Source organism: Pelobates fuscus, chromosome 2 (assembly GCF_036172605.1).
Source record: "Pelobates fuscus isolate aPelFus1 chromosome 2, aPelFus1.pri, whole genome shotgun sequence".
NCBI lineage: Eukaryota > Metazoa > Chordata > Amphibia > Anura > Pelobatidae > Pelobates > Pelobates fuscus.
In genome coordinates this window covers 156,949,026-156,967,011 of record NC_086318.1, presented here as the reverse complement: position 1 = coordinate 156,967,011, position 17,986 = coordinate 156,949,026, and the positions used below count along the sequence as shown (strand labels likewise).

The 17,986-nt window shown below is 38.8% G+C and overlaps 1 protein-coding gene across 4 annotated transcripts in view; it reads right to left on the bottom strand.

Annotated features, from left to right (window-relative positions):
• Window positions 1-2,101: 2,101 nt before the first annotated feature.
• The window catches only part of EIF4G1 (eukaryotic translation initiation factor 4 gamma 1), a 52,790-nt gene continuing 36,905 nt past the window's right edge, over window positions 2,102-17,986 (bottom strand). For 2 of the 4 annotated variants that reach the window (XM_063442887.1, XM_063442889.1), the window contains 22 exons: window positions 17,218-17,303; window positions 16,927-17,104; window positions 16,351-16,484; window positions 15,883-16,017; window positions 15,445-15,618; window positions 14,994-15,191; window positions 11,620-11,766; window positions 10,057-10,293; window positions 9,694-9,798; window positions 8,379-8,633; window positions 8,173-8,269; window positions 7,965-8,067; window positions 6,036-6,274; window positions 5,794-5,918; window positions 5,280-5,452; window positions 4,681-4,806; window positions 4,363-4,444; window positions 4,156-4,254; window positions 3,814-3,948; window positions 3,630-3,711; window positions 3,110-3,253; window positions 2,102-2,611 (listed from right to left, as the gene is read on the bottom strand). In XM_063442887.1, coding sequence (XP_063298957.1) covers window positions 2,433-2,611; window positions 3,110-3,253; window positions 3,630-3,711; window positions 3,814-3,948; window positions 4,156-4,254; window positions 4,363-4,444; window positions 4,681-4,806; window positions 5,280-5,452; window positions 5,794-5,918; window positions 6,036-6,274; window positions 7,965-8,067; window positions 8,173-8,269; window positions 8,379-8,633; window positions 9,694-9,798; window positions 10,057-10,293; window positions 11,620-11,766; window positions 14,994-15,191; window positions 15,445-15,618; window positions 15,883-16,017; window positions 16,351-16,484; window positions 16,927-17,104; window positions 17,218-17,303 — 3,233 coding nt within the window. In that variant the 3' untranslated portion in view covers window positions 2,102-2,432. The remainder of the gene's footprint in view (window positions 2,612-3,109; window positions 3,254-3,629; window positions 3,712-3,813; window positions 3,949-4,155; window positions 4,255-4,362; window positions 4,445-4,680; window positions 4,807-5,279; window positions 5,453-5,793; window positions 5,919-6,035; window positions 6,275-7,964; window positions 8,068-8,172; window positions 8,270-8,378; window positions 8,634-9,693; window positions 9,799-10,056; window positions 10,294-11,619; window positions 11,767-14,993; window positions 15,192-15,444; window positions 15,619-15,882; window positions 16,018-16,350; window positions 16,485-16,926; window positions 17,105-17,217; window positions 17,304-17,986) is intronic. The other 2 variants (XM_063442888.1, XM_063442890.1) reach the window with 1 other exon arrangement.

Genomic DNA, 17,986 nt, shown 5'->3' with positions numbered 1-17,986 from the left:
AACATGGGCTTTTTTTGTCAGGAAGTGTATAGAGCAACTGTGTGAGTGACGGCCAGGAGAGGCATGCTAGGGCTGCATAAATAAGTGGCAGAAAATTGAGCAGTTAGATGGCAGGGGCATAGTCTTTATACCAAAAACACTCCATTAATATAAAAAGTGGTTTTGGTGCTTAGAGTGTCCCTTTAACCCTTTCCGTGCAATGCTCAATTTCCAATGTTTAGCAATTACTACAATCCAGATCAGTTACAACCAAGGTACATATTGCACTGAGGAAGATTAACAGTAACTGAGGATATTAATCAAACTATTCTGAAAAGTGATGCTTACATTTGATTATTTTTTTTCATTGCATTTATTAAAGTGCTCGAGACTTTTCCATTTTAGTAAACTTCTCTAGTTTTCACAGCAATTTCCATTTTCCTTTTCAGAAGAACGCCAAATTTACCTAGGTCAAAAATGAATTTTTTTTTTTTAAAGTGAAACAGACTATCCTTCCCCCCACTCCACTGTTTCTCCCCTCTCACATTCTATGCTGAATGACCAAAAAAATGCAGAGTTTATAACAATAGCTAATGGGAGACAAGAAGAGTCATTCAGTTCCGAGATACAGTGGGGGTGAATTGCTACATTTAATTTTATTTTCACACCTCACAAAAACATTTATTAAAAGCATGGATACTTAAATATAATATACATCCTTAGAAATGACAATTACGTTTTAAGATTCCCACATATTTTTATGTAACAAGAGTGCGCTGCTTGGTATTAATTAGTGCAATTCGCTTTAAAATTTTCCCTTAGGTCCTTGCCCTGCTGCTATAAACATCTGACTGAGCTCTGGTCACTACCTCCAGTAAGTTCCACAACTCCCATCTCCACTATGCAAAACCCAAGGTAAGTACAGTGCTGCCAGTGGTGGTAAAGTTAGGGAGAACTCTAGGTACACAGTACGGTATATAAGTTGCAAAAGCATTGCCCTTTAAAACAGATATCTGGTTTAACCATGCAACTATAGTGCATTCTCTCGAGTTTCTGAATTCAATGGTAGGATTGCATGTCTATATAGAGCATAATCCTTTATACGATCTATAACATGATACCATACACTGGAGAATGTGAAAAACCATGTTTGTCTCAAGGCTGTGACAATCAATGGAATGCAAGAATTCATTTAGAGACAAAAACACACTGGTTGGTTTTTTTTTTTTTTTGTTTTTTTTTTAATGTCTGCATTTATTTCCAGTTTCTGTGAAAAGAGGTGCTGGGGAAATTTGTAGGTCAAAATCATTAAATACTTAATAAAGAAAGCAAAAATTATTTACAAATTTCAGTCAATCCTTGGTTTGTGTAATAATTACAATAGCCTCCTTATTTTGCCTTGGAGGACCAAAAAAAAAAATTAAAAAAATTAAAAAAAAAAAAAAAAAAAAAGGTTTGCTTTCTCTATACAGAATTTTCTTGGGTTGAGATGCCTCTTTCCAACACATGGTGGCAATTTAAACAAAGTGAAATTAAGTCCTTTTTAAGCCCCAAACAGAGGTGGGGTGGAAAAATGTTTTAAAAAAAATAATCGCGGTTGGCAGTCAAGCATCCACCAAATTTGTATTATGACAGGAGTTCATCAATTTACCAAAAAAAAAAAAAAACCTTTAAAAAAAAAAAAAAAAAAAAATACTTTTCTGACAAGGTCCTGAACTCCATCAGAGTAGAATATCAGAAATGCAAGATTCAAAGATGGCTTGATACCATCTTTAAAACAACAATTCGTAATAATTATATATATTTATATTTATATATGTATATATATATATATATACCTATATTTCAGCAATAAAGAGCAGAAAGGAAGCTCAGCTGCTCCATCCCATTGAAGCATGTAGACTCCAGGTCTGCTCTTTAAAATCATGTCTTAGTGAGAATAGTCTGTCTGTGCCCCAACCTGTTCCTTAAAGTGCAGGTAAAGCAAGCTTCCAGACCTCCTCCAGCAGTCCCAAAATACATCAAGAACTTCTTTATTAAAGTGATACCCCGTGTAATTATTACACAAGAATAAAATCTAGAGAAAAGGGGAGGTAAAGGGGAGAACAAGAAAAAAAAAATGTTTTTGCACATCTGGCTTTGTGTCAGAATTTCTCCCATATATTGCCTGTATCTGCCAGACCTTTAGTCATTCTACGTTTTTGGTGCCAGACTTCCATTACCCCAGGCATATCTTATTGAGAGTCAATTGTTTTTCTGACAAAAGCAAATTCATTAGGAATTCTTGTTGGTTTTTTTTGTGATAAGTCAGGGGAAAAAAAAAAAAAAAAACCCCCCCCCACCCCCCCAAAAAAACAAAACAAAACAAAACCCAAAAACATTACACTGGAAGCCCCAAGGAATACAGAGAGCAAGCATAAGGGCATCAATTTTTCAATGTTTAGTCCATTTGTTTAATTATCAGACTCATCTTCAGCTTCTCGCAACCACGTGAAGAAGGCTGTTACCGATTTAAGGGCAACACCCTTTCCTTGCTGTTCGGCTGGGTCTTTGCTGGACTCCCATTTGTAAAACGGTTCCTCTTTGATAACATCTTCATCGTATAGAGCATCAAAAAACATTCGTAGAAGGTCTGTTATGAATTGAAGAAGAAAAAAAATAGATTTAGGTTTCAAAAAACATGCTCCAAGTCATAAACAAATGCTTTCAAATATGACATTATTCGTTATAACAGTGCAAATCCACAAATGTCACAGCTTGCTAATGTTAGCTTACCAATCACTCCATTCATGTCTTCCATGGAGACATCAGGCATCTTCAGAAAAGATGCAGTGGAGCCCTTAATACTATGGATGTGCCTATCTACTGCCAACATGTAAAATATGTGCACATATGGTCAAAGAGAAACACACAAATCTCCTGTCACCTTTGTGGGATGGGCTTATAGCTGCAGCGATCAACTTCATAGGCCGTTTAGAAATGAATACATTAAAAGCAAACTATTTTATGAAAAATAAAAGGCAATAGATGTGTGTCCACAACAAGAATTACCTTGCAAAACCTTGCCACAAAAATGTCCATTAAAAAAAGTTCTATGATATTACTTATATATAGATTGATTAAAACTTACTTGGAGGTTGGTCTAGCTTCACAACAAGTGCCTGAAGAGCATACAGAGCCTGCAGCTCCTTGGACTCATCACTCAGCAGGTACTTTTCGAGGAGTTTGGCTCTTGTGCGAATTACTTTAACATCCACTCTATAAGGATTTTCAACTGAAAGAAGAGAGAAGTCAGACAGCAGCCAACAATGAAGAAATTAAACTGCAGCAAGAAGTGCACATTTACTGGAGTCTTAAGGTAGTCAAAAAGTGAGGTGCTTGCTTCAAGGGACAAGACAGAGGGGGAGTAAATGTTCATAGTGATTTGTACTAAATACAAACACTCAGGCTTAAGAATTTTACAAAGTATAGCACTGGTTCAAACAATAGGACTGAATGTCTTTCAAAAGGACGGTAAAAAAAAAAAGGACAAGTAATAAAACAGCGTGTGAGAAGGGATTACAACATGGAAGGATGTGGTGTATCAATGGAGGAGTGATTTGTAGTTTTAGTTTAGCAACTTAAACTTCTGCTTTGATTAAAACACTTACAAATAATTGCTGAGTGGCACACAGCAGTCATCAGTGCTCGGATAAAAGTAGTGGATAGGATTTGCTGGTCGCTTAGGTTGGCCTAAGAAAAGTAGATAGAAAGTGATTAGTCTCACACAACATCTCCAGAAATAGTGCATTCACACTTATACACAAAACGTAATACTCTTCCACCAATACTTACTTCTACCCAGTCAAATATCTTTTGGTTGGTGGTGCTCTCTTTTAGTAGCCTAGTCAAAATGTTGTCAAGCTCAATACCAGACAATTCCTTTCTGCTAGGAGTCTCTGTCTCTTCTCCTTGAGTGTACTCTAGATTCTACAGGAAGAGGAAAAAAGTTACTCAAAAAGTTGTCTCATGAACCAAAAGAGGCAGGATGATGACGACGTAACCCATGAGAAGTGAGATGGGATAGAATGAGTTGTGTATTCAAGTGTGGGTAGCATATAAATGGGAGATTGAGTAAAGAGGAGCACAACCAAGATTACAGGATGATGGATGAAGGTTACAGAAATCCTTACGCACCTTTTCACTTAAAAACTTATTTACATCCTGGTCTTTAGACAGGAGCTCGCTCCAACTAAGACCAGATTCTTGCCAAAATGCTCCTACTTTCTTATGGCTCTGAAATGGAAAATTGAATTAAAAATTAAGTTGTAACCCGAGGTCAGAGTAAATAGATTCTATTCAGTGGTAAAGATTAAATAAAAACATGCAACATTCCTAACTTACCATTTCCTTGCACTGCAAACTCAAGATCTCTGATAATAGATCACCAGCTCTTCCAATGGGTACCAATGGTTTCGTCAAATGTCTGATGAGGAAAAAGGGGTCATTTGTTGAATTAAAATGAAGAAAAAACCCAAACATACATTTCACAATGAAATGCAGTCCTGTGGAGACGCGTGCAATCAGAGATTCAATAATGAGTGTCATATGGGAGCTGGCAACAAACATGCTTTAATAGCCCACACACTAGCCTATAGTTCATACTTAAATCCATTTACACATCATTATTGCCACCCACTCAAAACCAGAATAACTAATTACCTAAACAGCTCTCCCATTGGAATGCCTCCCTCTTGAAGAATGGGCGATATAAGCTCAGCCAGATATAGCCATATATGCGGTATATCTATCGCCATGTCATCTGCCACCTCCATAACCTCCAGGACACTGTTGAGAAGGGGACAAAAAGGGAATATATGAGAATGGTTTTTACAATGAGAGAATATAGCAATGTCTGTCACATTATCAAATAATTTATGAAAGTCTGAAAGAACAACAATGCTGTAAATAGCAAAAGAATGGAGCCAACGAAAATAAGTGTCACTAAACTCAATAACACATGCAATGCTTCAAACTGGTCATAGGAAATTCATTAGAGAATATAATCTGAAATGGACACTTCATTCTATTACACAATAAAACTGAAGGGGCAGCTTTCATGGTTAAGGCAATGGACTCTGTAGCATAATTCTATTCTAAACGTGAAGCAATTCGAAGAAACCTTCGAAGGATCAAGGCGTTCAGGAGCACACAGGAAAACAATTGTATATACAAACTAGCAGGTCAAAGTAAAAAAAGAAAAGGGTAAAGAATATGCCAAGGAAAAAAATGCAACCGCTCCTTAAGCCGTAAGTACTCACCCCTGGTAATATTGTTCCCTGGAAAGTGTTCCAGCCTTCACCAGCTGGTACAACAAAAAACCCATATGCTCTCGTGCAATGGTGCTTCTTTCCAATGTAGATTCTATGCCATTTCGAACGAATATAAAGAGCAATGTTGGGCTGCTTAGCTCTTGGACACACTGGAGTGCCTCCTATTTAGAAAGGTCAGTAAAAAAAATAGAGTTTAAAAACAGCAATGACAACTACATACCTTGAAGTGCTAAAGTGGGCAATAGAAGTTCACTTTATTATAATTATCGGAAATTTACCAGGAAGGAAGTTATTTAAAGCAGTTAAAGAAGGGAACTGCACACTCCAATAGCCAACTAAAAGTTAAACATACTTGTTATTTTTATTTTATATTTGTATAAAATGAAAAGCTATTGTGGCACAGGCTTGCATACAATGCAAATTTAAAGATGCCCCAAAATTCCTTGAGGGCACAATACAACAGGCAAATGATTCAGGCAAATGATCATATATAGACACTCACCTTCAAATCATTTATATGTAAATATTCTTCTATTATTGCTTTTGATTTCTTTTCTAGTTCATCTTCAGACAAGGATGGTTGTGAAGGTGCTACTGGTGCAGATTGAACAGGTAATTCTCGCTTCACTACATAAAAAAAAAGTTACATTTAAAATGATGCAACTAGTGTTATTCACAAGCAAGCACAATTATTGTAAAATTACTTTTAAAATAAAACAAGTTTTATGTAAACTATACACTTACAACTTTCTTTGCTGCGATCCCTTGGTTCGGTCATGCTAGCAACCTTTCGGATTGCCTCCTGTGGTATAAGGCTTTCTCGCTCCCTGCTACGATCCTCTGTTTCTTTGCTGTAGCTCCTCTTCGTCACTAGGGGTCGAGCTCGATCTGACCGGTCAAATAAATCTGCTTTTTCAAAGCGATCTAATCGTTCAAATCTGTCTCCACGTTCCTTCTCAGATCTATCGCGACTGGAACTACCCCTGCAACAGAGTAGAATGATAAATCTCTGTATTCTACACAGTACACAAAGTTGTTACATTTCAACACACCTTTTAATTCCTGTGACTTCCTGATAATAACCTCATCTAAAACTTGTGCTTAGATAAAATCATATTGCCTGCATAAGATTTTTAAATGCCTTTGCTCAGTAGTCCTAAAGCCTTCTGTAATGTCACTTTTTTAATTAATGATACAGATTTAAAAGACATACTGGATAAAAATACGACTATCTTTAATCAAGAAGAATACTCAATCACACAATGTGGCGAAACCAACTTCGCCACTGTGAACTGGAGAAGCCTGGTTGCTAGCCTCCTGCCCGCTGACTATGGCCCCTGGACATATTGCACTTTAAAGACTATATTTGGGCATGTAATAATTTATATTGCTGCTACTGGCCCTTTAAAATCAGCGATGGACATTTTGGGACTACTGTCCCTTGAAGACTGTGAAGCATATTCTATTGTACTGCCTGTATATTGTATATGTATTTATGTATGCAGTTAACCTGGGTTATATACATATGCAGCCTTCATCTGATTGTTCGGTAGAATCACTCCATTCCTTGTATTGAGGAAACTACCGAACAACCAGACCACCCAGGACTAAGTGTGCCTCCAATTACCGTTTGCAACAATGTTGCAAACGGGTAATTGGCAATCAGTGCAGTGTGGTCTTTGTCCTCTGGGTGGCCGCCATTCAGGAAACTAACACGTGGCGGCGGCCATCTTTAACTACCGAACAGCGGTGTTTTGCTGTCGAGTGTCTGGAACTGAAATCGGACACTCGACTAGGCAAACACCGCTGAGACCTCCAGACTTCCAGGATTTCGTGGGGAAACTACCGAACGGCCCGCCGTTCGGTAGAAAGAAACGTACGAACTAGGGGATTCATACGAACTCCCCTTAGTCTCTATAACACCAATAATTCGTATGTTTCATTCACCTGTTTGGGACCGACCGCAGGGCCAAAATGCATGGAACTGTTTTCGGATACTTTACCCATGCGGTCGGTCAATACTTTAAAGTCACATAACTCCCGAACCCTTTATCCGAATGGGCTGATTTTAACATATGTTGTTCCTCCAGACTAGGGCTATCTGGAGATATTGGATTTGCGGATGTACCCCAAGTATTTAGGGTACATCCAAAACTTGGGTAAAACTATGTCCCTGTTAATTGTGTTAACAGATATGTGGGAGGGAGGAGATGTGTGGGTTGTACCTTAAACTGGATTGGTGTACTGTAAACCCCTCCCCTTGCATGGGAGAATCTCATATAAGCCTGTGTGTGAATAAATCAGTGTTGTTGCTGTTTAACCCTGAAGCTGGAGTGTGTCTCTTTCTTGGGGGGAAAGGGGACTGTATGCCGACTGCCAGGAGTGTAAGCTGTTCATATTGCTTTTCCTGTTCGACTGCTTCCAGGGTTAGTGTGTCTGCTGTTCGAGAGTTGGTGAATTCGTGCAGTTTGGGAGTTCGGGAAGTTGGTGCTTATGGTAGCTGCTGGTCTATCTAAAGGGGATTATCGCCTAAACTGGGTTTTATCCTCTTGTAAGTGAAACGGTCCGTTACACACAATTATAATGGGTTTTCCAAGAGACAAAGAATATGGCAGATTCTCAAAGTGGAGACAATTGCATGTCGAGTTGGAGGGGAGGGACACCAAGACTTACCTTTGAACAGGTCGCCTTGCATCCTGACTCTCTACTGCTGAAGACTGCTGTAAAGCTGAAAACCTATTCAGAGTGCTGGTAGCTGGGCGTCCAGACTCTGGTGCTGAAAGTAAATGTTAAAACACATTAGTGCACTAGCCAAAGTATGGTATTACAGGGAGAGAAGAAAAAGGGAAAGGAAAAAAAAACAAAAATAAATCCAGCTTACTTGGCTCAGGTTTACTTCCAGATCCCCCACTGCTCCCTTTACCCCAGCTTAAGCGGCCCCCAGGTGCCAGAAGTTGGTTGGAATCAATTGCACCAAGCTACAGTAAAATAAAAAGATACACATCCAGTCAATCTGACAATTTGTTCTAAAACATAAACTCAATTGTTGCAGTGCATGTGGAGATACTGCATACTTATTCAAATTACCTTGGTTATCTTGCTAAGTCTACTGGTATCAATAGGACGGCTCCCCTTACTGATGGGAACAGTATTCCATCCATCGTCTGCGGGCTCCTTGCCGCGTCCACCAGTGGGGCGCCCAGGAGGCTCACGTCTTTTGTCTTGTTTAGACATTAGCTGTTGAACTTTTACGTGTTCACGCTGCTTTTCTAATTCCGCTTCCTTATGAATTTGGTCAATAGTTTTAGGCCCTGATTCTCCACGACGAGGTACCCAGTTGCACTGTAGAAAAACATAAAAATAAGACGTTCATAAACAAAAGTAGGGCAAGCAAGTCTCTGAAGAGTTAGCAAATTTAAAGATTTTCTTTTCACAAATGCATTTGTTGTCACGTGAGATTTTAATTGAAAAATCCATTCACGCAAATACACGTTAGTTAATACTACATTTTTCATATTTTTTATCTAACCACACCAAGTTTAACTGTAAATACCACATATAGAGCTTGGAAAAATTGTAAGGGAATAGCACAGGGTTATTTTAAGTTATACATTATGTACCATAAGCACATCAACTCACTTCAGGTGGTTAACAGTGCTTCCATTTTGGCCAATCCTTACATCCTACTAAATTTCAGCAATAGGAGGCAATGATAAGCAGAAAGGGAGGATCTCTCATGCACTCAGCCAACCACCTGTTATCGCGGTTATGATTTCCAACAGCATAATGCAAACTCTGCATTAGCCATTCCCTTTCAGAGGAGCTGGATTGCGAGCACCTAGGTTAACTGTTATACTGTTTCTAAACAGTTTAACAATGAAAACTTTGCCCAGAGAGTCAAGGCACCCTTTAATAAGCTGATGTTATGGTTCCCAGAGTGTTCATTGTAAACATAGCCGACCGTAATAATATTTCCAGTTAACCCATTCTAGCTTAATACATGAATTTCCTATGAATTCACTTTCGTGAACAACCCTAGCCTCAGGATTTCTACTTGCCACTAGCCTCTGGCATGTAAAAACTCTAGCCTTGGCGAGTAGAAATTCATCCAATTAAGGAATGGATAGCAGTATAGGACTTGAAATTTTAGGCAATGACCTCAGCAAAGTTAGATTTTTTTCTTAAAGAAATGTGACTGTGCACAGATGTCACACACACATGTGCCTTCTTTAGGGGCTGAAAAACTATCATTTGTATTTCTCCCCAAAAATGGTTTCTACCCAAAGAGCTGCACATACTACAGCTTCCCTATGCAGCTGGAATACGACATAAGGATAAGAGTTGCCAAGAAGATAACTATTTTTGAAGTCATTGTGTAGTTATGACATATAAAAGTTCTTACGATGCGCAAATCCATCACATCCTGAAGCATGAATCTTATACGAGATGATGTCTTCCTCTCTTTTATGATTTTGTCGATCTGGTTGAAGTATTGGTCCATACGTGGCTGTGAAAGAGAAAGATGTCAGCATAGGAAATGCTACAAAAAAAGATCAGATAATTCAGATGTATGATTGAGACTATGGGATTAGATGGAGGAATAACGGCCAGCCCTAACCCTGGCAGTTGCTGTGAACCATTAAAATGTCAAGGCATTTTAAACATTGTACTAAGCAGTCAGAGAGTAAAAGGCTGACATTTCCTAAAATATGGGGATGCAGTTGTACACTAGGCAATATAACCAATGAAGAATTTAGATACTAACCTTTGCTCTCTCAAAGTCGAGGTCCTTGCCAATAGTGGATAATAAACGGCAAAGACACTCCAAGGACTCTTCATCGTGATTTTTGAGTAACTTCACGACACAATCATGCATGATGGCTTCAGTTAACATCTTCAACTTAAAAAGCTCTCCAATAAACTTAATGTTTCCAAGGGAGCGTCGGCGAGCACTGTCCCGGGCTTCCACCAATTCGTCATTTAGGCGAGTCTTTTCTTCAGGCTGCAGAAAGGCAAGACAGACAAAAACATATACTTTAGCATCTAAAAATAGAGTACCAGATTTTCTAAAAACATAATAAATTACAAAATTCCCATTTAAATAGTTTTGCTTAATAGCCTCACATACGAGCCGTTTGAATTGCCAAAATGTTATTTTCAGAGGAATTCTGTTACCAAGATATTAATGGCCCGATCTACCTTCTTAAATCTAGCTACCAGGGACAAAACTGTAAAGATGCAGCAACTCCAAAACAAATCTTATGAAAAAAGTGAAATGTTCATTCCACCAGTGATGATCTGCCAGCTTTTCATACACATAGTTCTTTGTCAAGGTCTATGAGGTCTTCATTCCTTTTGTTTTCTTCCCTCTATTTCTGTTTGGTGTTTTTTTTTGTTTTGTTTTTTTTAAAGGACAGATCTAGGTAGTATGAACTTTGTCAGTGTTGCTAGTTCATTACATTTTACTGTCAGCGTATGTAAAGAAAATAAAAAATAAAAAGAAGAAGAAGACATACCCACTCAATGACAAAATCACAACTTTAAAAAAATAAAAATTGAAAAAAATTAAAGTGGGGGGTGAATACTTTAAAGGGGCACTGTAGTCACCAGACCAACTTCAGCTTATTGTATTTGTTGTGATTAGTAGAATCATTCCCTTCAGGCTTTTAGCAGTAAACACTTTTTTTAAAGAAAAGGCAGTGTTTACATTACAGCTGAGAGATTCCTCCTCTGGCCACTCCTCATATGGATGCTAGAGGTGTTTCCTGGGGGAGTGTGCACCACTAACATTCAGTGTCCTCTGCAAGGAGACACTGAAATTTCCTCATAGAGATGCATTTATTCAATTCATCTTTATGAGGTGATGCGCATTTGCCAGATTGGTGTTTTGCTTGTGTGATTCTGCCCCGATCTGCTTCCTTGACAGTCTCAGTCAATCCAATGCTTTCCAATGGAAAAGCATTGTGATTGGCTCAGAACACCACATCTGATTATATCAGCCAAGCAGGAAGATCAGAATAAAAGTATGATTTTACTATATTTGGTGTTCTAGAAGTGTTTTTTTTTTTTTTTTTTTTTTTTTTTAAACTATAGGGTCAGGTATACAGGTTTGTGTTACTGGCACTAGTGTTCCTTCAATAATTGAAAACAAACTGAAGCTGCTAGATGGAGACACGGAAAAATATGCCCACTTTTATGTAGATACGACATTTAAATAATTGGTCTGTCTGGTCTGAGTCCTATTTTATCTACATTTCCTTAATACTGAAACCCTACTCGCTAATATTGTAATTGCCCCCCAAATTTGGACAAGCATACAGTTACTTACCGAGGAAGCAGCATCCAACTCCTTTTGCTTCTTCTCAAAAACTTCATCATCATCTTTATCCTTTTCGAATTCTTTCTGGCAGCGATTTAAGAGCAGCTTGCGGAAGTTAACATATACTCCCGGCTTGTCTGAAGTTGGGACTTTAAGCTATCAGGGGGACAAATAATCTTATGATCAGAAAGTGTAAATATATTTGATTGCTCCTACTAAATATTATATATTAAAATAGTTTAACAATTTCAACATTAAAGCAACATTCTGGAAAACAACATAAAAAGTAAGTTTATGGGTCCTGGCTTGACTGCTCATGAGGTCAGATGCGTGAGGTTTCAGCTCCACTCATAGCAGGCACAATACAGTGTGTTTTCACAGTGATCCTGAAACAATTTACCAGCACAAGCTCACCTATGCAGTCTAGTGATCCGCAATGATCCACCAATCCACAAACAAAACCACAAAAGCTCTGTCCCATTGTTACATGTGGCAGCCTTAGCCCACACACCAGATCCAAGATAGACTCACATGGGAGTGCTACTACTTCCATCTCGTGCATGCAGATGTATCGGCAAAGGGTGGAACATTGCAGAGTATGCTGAACAGATCAAAGTATTCATCCTCAATGCAAATGTTATTAAACTGTAACACGCCTCAAGGAAAAGTTGATTGAGGCCCACAACTCATAGGCAGATGCATACTCAGTCCTGGAATCGAACATCCAGTTTCTGAAGACAAAAGTGACCACTTCAGACGTTCTAGCATGACATAACATAAGGATAAAGGGCATAAAAGAGGAAGTAAGGCCGCAAGAGCTATCAGCACATGTACAAGCTATCGTATATACGCTTCTGCCACAGGCCTGAGACTAGGAGTTTCTACTGGAGAGTGCACACACTTCACCTCAAAACCTGACCCACGAGTCCAAAACAATCACTCAAGTACACTTTTATGGCGTCAAAAAGATACTCATGCAGGATGCTAGATCTAAAATCTTCTGCCCCTAGTTAACGCACATACAATTGTACACCAACTTATCTACAGCCACCATGACTAAAAGATGGGGCCTTTGTGGCTCCTTGAGAAAGGCCAATATCCTGTATAAGTGGGGTTTTCTAACCAGGCTAATATTATGGAAGAACAGAGTTGGGAAAGCCATACTAACCACAGAGTATGGCAAGTAGTTTATGGCGCAATGGCACACATCCCTCACTCTTCAGCTGACTCCAGGATTGCCTAAAAAGGTTCCCAAAACATGGCGCAAGATACTAGCTATCATATAATCTTTCCTAGTTATCCACATATTCCGTCTTGGCCCCTGCAGACAAAGATCTTTAACCTGGTTCCCACTGGAATTTGATTTGACAAAACATATACTTTGAACTGTAATATCTGGTTATACATATTGATTTGTTAACTAGTTGCTTTTACTGCAAGACTTTTGCGTACCCAGGCAGATTACAGCAGTTTTCAGCCCACTACTACAGAATAACATTCATTACTTTCAAACACTTTTAAGCAAACAAAAATAAAGCAAGAAAAAATAAACTTTGAAGTTCAAAATCAGATCAGTCCATCAATGACAAAAATAGGGCACCATTGTGCATTAAAGAGAACACCAATACCAGAGCCCTCTCTGCATGATCACACTACCCCCTCTTCTCTCCATGTCACATGGAAGGTGAAGAGATCTTAAAACTGTATATTTGCAAGTCTGTCAGACATGCCCAATAAACGTTTCATGCATTCCTATGGATAGGACACTCATTGGTTAGACTGTATAACCCAAAAATGAGCCAGACACACACATTACAATAGAATTGGAGATTAACTCCTTCCTGGCAAGTTTAGCTGCCAGCCTAGCCCAGCCGTCCTATGTCCACATAAAACCAATTTACACCCTTCAAACCTTTTTAAATGCTAGAGAGAGAATGCCAGTCCACGTGTCGCCAGGACTTTACCGCCTCACTAAACATTAATGCAAAACTTTTCAAAAAAGACTTCACACCACACCAAAGACATTTTCTCAACTCTAGGTTTCTTCTAGGAGGGAATGTTGCTAGCCAAACTAAATTTCCAACCTTTTCCCCTTTTTAATAATGGCATCAAGCATTATTCAAAGCTCTTAGCCAATAGATTATCCATTACTCTCGCTAGCTTGATACAGCATGACCAGTCTGGTTTTGTCAACCGTTGGAGCTCTTAATACAAGAAGAGTTATTAACCTATACCATGTCCAACAACTTAAAGAGATGCTATAGTCACCAAAACAACTGTAACTTAATGAAGCAGTATTGGTGTATAAATTAATGCCCCAGCAGGCTCACCGCTTGTTTCTCTGTTTGTTAAAATCACTTTGTTCATGCAGCCCTGGCCACACCTCTTTGAATGTGACTTACACAGCCTTAACAAACACTTCCTGTAAAGAGTTATCTAATGCTTACGCTTCCATTATTGCAAATTCTATTTAAATTTAGAATCTCATTTCCTGCTCAGTTGATAGTTTGCTAGACTTTGGGAAAGCATTGGATTGGCTAAAAATCAGCAATTATGATAATGTCACCATGGGGGCGTGACCAGTTACGGCGGTTCTGTGCGGCGCTGGAAAGAAGAGGAGTTTTAATTTCTTTTCAGGGGGCTAATGTGGGTCAAGCCACCTAAATGGTGGGTTTAGCACAATAGGGTCAGGAATACAGGTTTGTGTTCCTGATCCTAAAGTGTTCCTTTAATCAAAAGTGGAAAACATTCCAGGCAGTTGCCAGTCTTCCCAGGAGTGGACATTCCAGAAAATTCAGCCCATGATCAGACCGTGCAAAATTACAGACTCAACAGGTCTCCATTTGCAATTTAAATGTAAAAGTTTGTGACAGTACAATTAGAAAAAGCAAGACCAAGTATGGGTTGCTTGGAGGCTTGCTAAGAGAAAGCCTCTTTTCTCTAAAAAGAACATGGCAACATGACTTAAGTTGCATCTGAACAAACCACAAGACTTCTAGTACTATGTCCCCTATACAAAATAATAAAGAGATAGAGATTGGATATAGGGCGAAGTGGAGTCAGCAGCTCAGCACCTGAGTATGTGCTCAAAATATATAGAATATGGAAGTCGCTTCATGTAAAGAGGGAGAGTGGCAAAAAAAAGGATAGGTTAATGTTGTAGAAAACTGCAAAATAGTCTCTTTAGCCAAAACTAATAAATGTTAAATGTGAAGAAAAAAACAGCATGAATAGGAGGCCGAAATCTATCAAACAGACCTCTAATTTATTTTGTTGGGTGTCCCGACTGGAGTGTCCTTTATATTGTTTTAGGTCTAATGTACATAGTTTTGTTTGTATGAGGCATGCAATGTACCAGTTTTGAAAGTATCCTGTGATCTTACCCCCATAAGGCATCGGCACATATTTGCATATGCAACCGAAAAATTTGGCTCCGAAATGGCTTTTTCGAATATGAGGTCAATGACTCCTTTTAGCCGATCTTCTGTGTCTATGGCAAGGTCTGTGACCTGTTTCATTAACTGCTGGAACATCTGTGGTGTCAGTTTATTTAAAATGCTGCGCACTCTACGGAATAATTCCTGAAAGACAAAACGAAAGAATGAGTGCAGGTTCAAGGCCTTGGTTGTATACATTTTAATTCTAGGTTAATAGGACTAAATTAAAACAAGTCACCTGAACTATCAAATTGGAAAAGAGGGTGGGAATGGACACTCCCAGCAACAATTCACAAATGTATGTATGTCAGAAGACTGAAGCAGTACATGTTCCATAACTCAAGTCTGTCAATAGACATTGAATTAATGTTACACTGTGGTTCAATTACAACCTTACCTGTGTTTTAATATTTTCAGGGTCCTCTTCCTCACTAGCCCTTTTGTTAGTCGGCTTCCACGCCTTTTCAGCTTTATTTAGTTGCACATTTTCATTCAATGAAACGGCCTGAATAATTTTGCGATGTTCTTTACGGGGACCCTGCTGGGATCTCCTTGGAACCATTCCAGGTGGCTGTAAATAAGAAAGAATAAACCACATGAATAAAAAGAGAATAAAGCGGATGGTTTAACACCACCAACTTCCTGGACAGCAACTTAGTACAAAATCATTTGCACCCAGCCAATGTATACTAAATACCCTGACCTCTGTGATATAAAATCAACTTCAAATCTTTAGTTAGTTAAAGCACTTTTACAGGTCTAAGACATTCAGTTACTAGATATTAGTCAAGTCATGTAGGACTTTCAAGAAAAAAAAACTAAAAACACCACTCACCAGTCCACGGTTGTTGGTATTAGGGCGGCCTAAATTGGCAAACGAAGGTGTAAAATCTGGACCACAATTCATACCAGTAAGTCGTGTTGGGTCCAGTGGCCGCAGGGGAGTTTTGTTAGCCTGTTGACAAATTATCTGGATGAGGAATACAAAATTTGATCATACTTCAAACTAAAAATGCAGTTTTAAATCTGGTGGGAACATCATTGTTTGAAAACATTCAGTTACCATTTAGTGTTATTTCTCCCATATCTCAAAAAAGTAAATACACATAGCACATAAGCATCACAAAACATGCCCCTCCAAACAAGACAATGTTAAGCTGTAATTAACACAAGGACAGAGCTGGATGTGACAACCTCACCCTGATAAGCCCACTTTTAGTCCTCACCCATCCCAAAGCATGCGCAAATTGTGACTTCCCAAAAATTGGAATTTAATTTAGAATAAAGTATTGACTGTACACACCTTATCCAAAACAACATCTGATATCTGAGGAAGGCCCTCTGGCTTTTGCATGCTGGCCATTATAAATTGAAAACCAAGGAGAAACTCCCGGTCGTAGCTTTTCTTCTCTTCTGGGTTAATAGGTTTCCATTGCTCTGTAGAAGAAAGATTGCTAAGTTACAAATCGTCATGATAGAACAACAAAACAATAGACACGAAAACCTATTTTAATTTAAACCCTGACAAAAGGGGAGAAAAAGCACATACAAAGCAAATTCAAAATCAACTTACATTATATTACTACATGAATAGAAGAAAGGCATAAGAAAATGTAAATTCACAAAAACTAAGCAAGACAAAGTAGGTTAAATAATAGCTAACCTGTAAAAATGGAGCAGTTGTGACCTATGAGGCTCAGCTAACCAAGATGCCTGAGAAACGGTATTCACAACGGCTGCATTAGTAAAAGGTAACTAGAGTGTAATATCATAAAGAGCAGGACTTGTATTAAAGACTAATGGACACAAAGTTAATCCAGTACAGTTAATTCAGGGATCCAGTACAGCAAGACCAATCCTTTATAAAGTGATAACATACCTCCTTTATACCCATACTTGTGATCCCCTGGTTTAATATTTTCGGCATCAATCTTGTCTTCCTTTTCCTCCCAAGTCTCATCCTGCTCCTCAGGGGGTGCCACAGGTTCTTGTTCTGGCTGAAGAGCCACACTTGGCAGCTGTTGCGTTAACTCCGCATCAGAGGACCCGTCAACTACCTAGAAATGACATGTGCACACATTTTATACACATGTATACATACCAAGAAATTCCAAGGAAACCACAAAGCATACACACAAGCTTTCATGTTGGCCACAGTTTGAAACCTCACCTCTTTAAACGCATCCAATAAATCACCAACTGCTTTGTTGTTGAAAGTTTTGATTTTCCTCTTCTTTTTAGGTACAGAAACAGCAACTGGAGAAAGAGAACTCAAAGTTGAAGTGGAAGAGTTGAAAAGCTTTCAATTTATAAGGGGTAGTGGATTTAAAGGACAACAGTCATCAAATTTCCTTTTTTTCTTGAAAGTTTATTACATTTAAGAACTGCTAAATGCACTTCATCTCAATGAAATGGTCTGGGTACAGTGTCCAGGTAGTTTTAAATTCATGCCGCTCAGAGGAAAGCATTAAAATCCTCTGAGGGGGACTGGACAGGACAATCAAGTAAGGAAGCAACGTTTTCATTATGAAATTGAAGGGAGTGAGCAGGAATGGGGAGGTGCAAAAAAAAAAAAAATTAATAAATTAAGATTCGTTTTTTACAATTTTCTTGAACAAAAGGGGGCACTAAATTTAACGAGTGTCCATATTCTATAGGAATACAGGAATGTATAATGAAGAGAGAGGGGAAAAAAATAAAAAATTAACGAAGCACTTTAGTGCCAGGAAACCTATAGTGCCCGCTAGGCTGCAGGGGTTAAAACCCCTCCCTCAGGCCTGACTGCCATGGAGAGCAGACGTGCTTTGGAGCAGCTCCTCCATGGCCTAGCAGCTAAAAGCATGTATAAGCCTAATTTAGCTCAAGACCGGGCAAAGAAAGCGAAACCCTGTGCCTCCAACTCACAGACTGAGAGGAGAAGCTGACAAAACGCAGTCGGG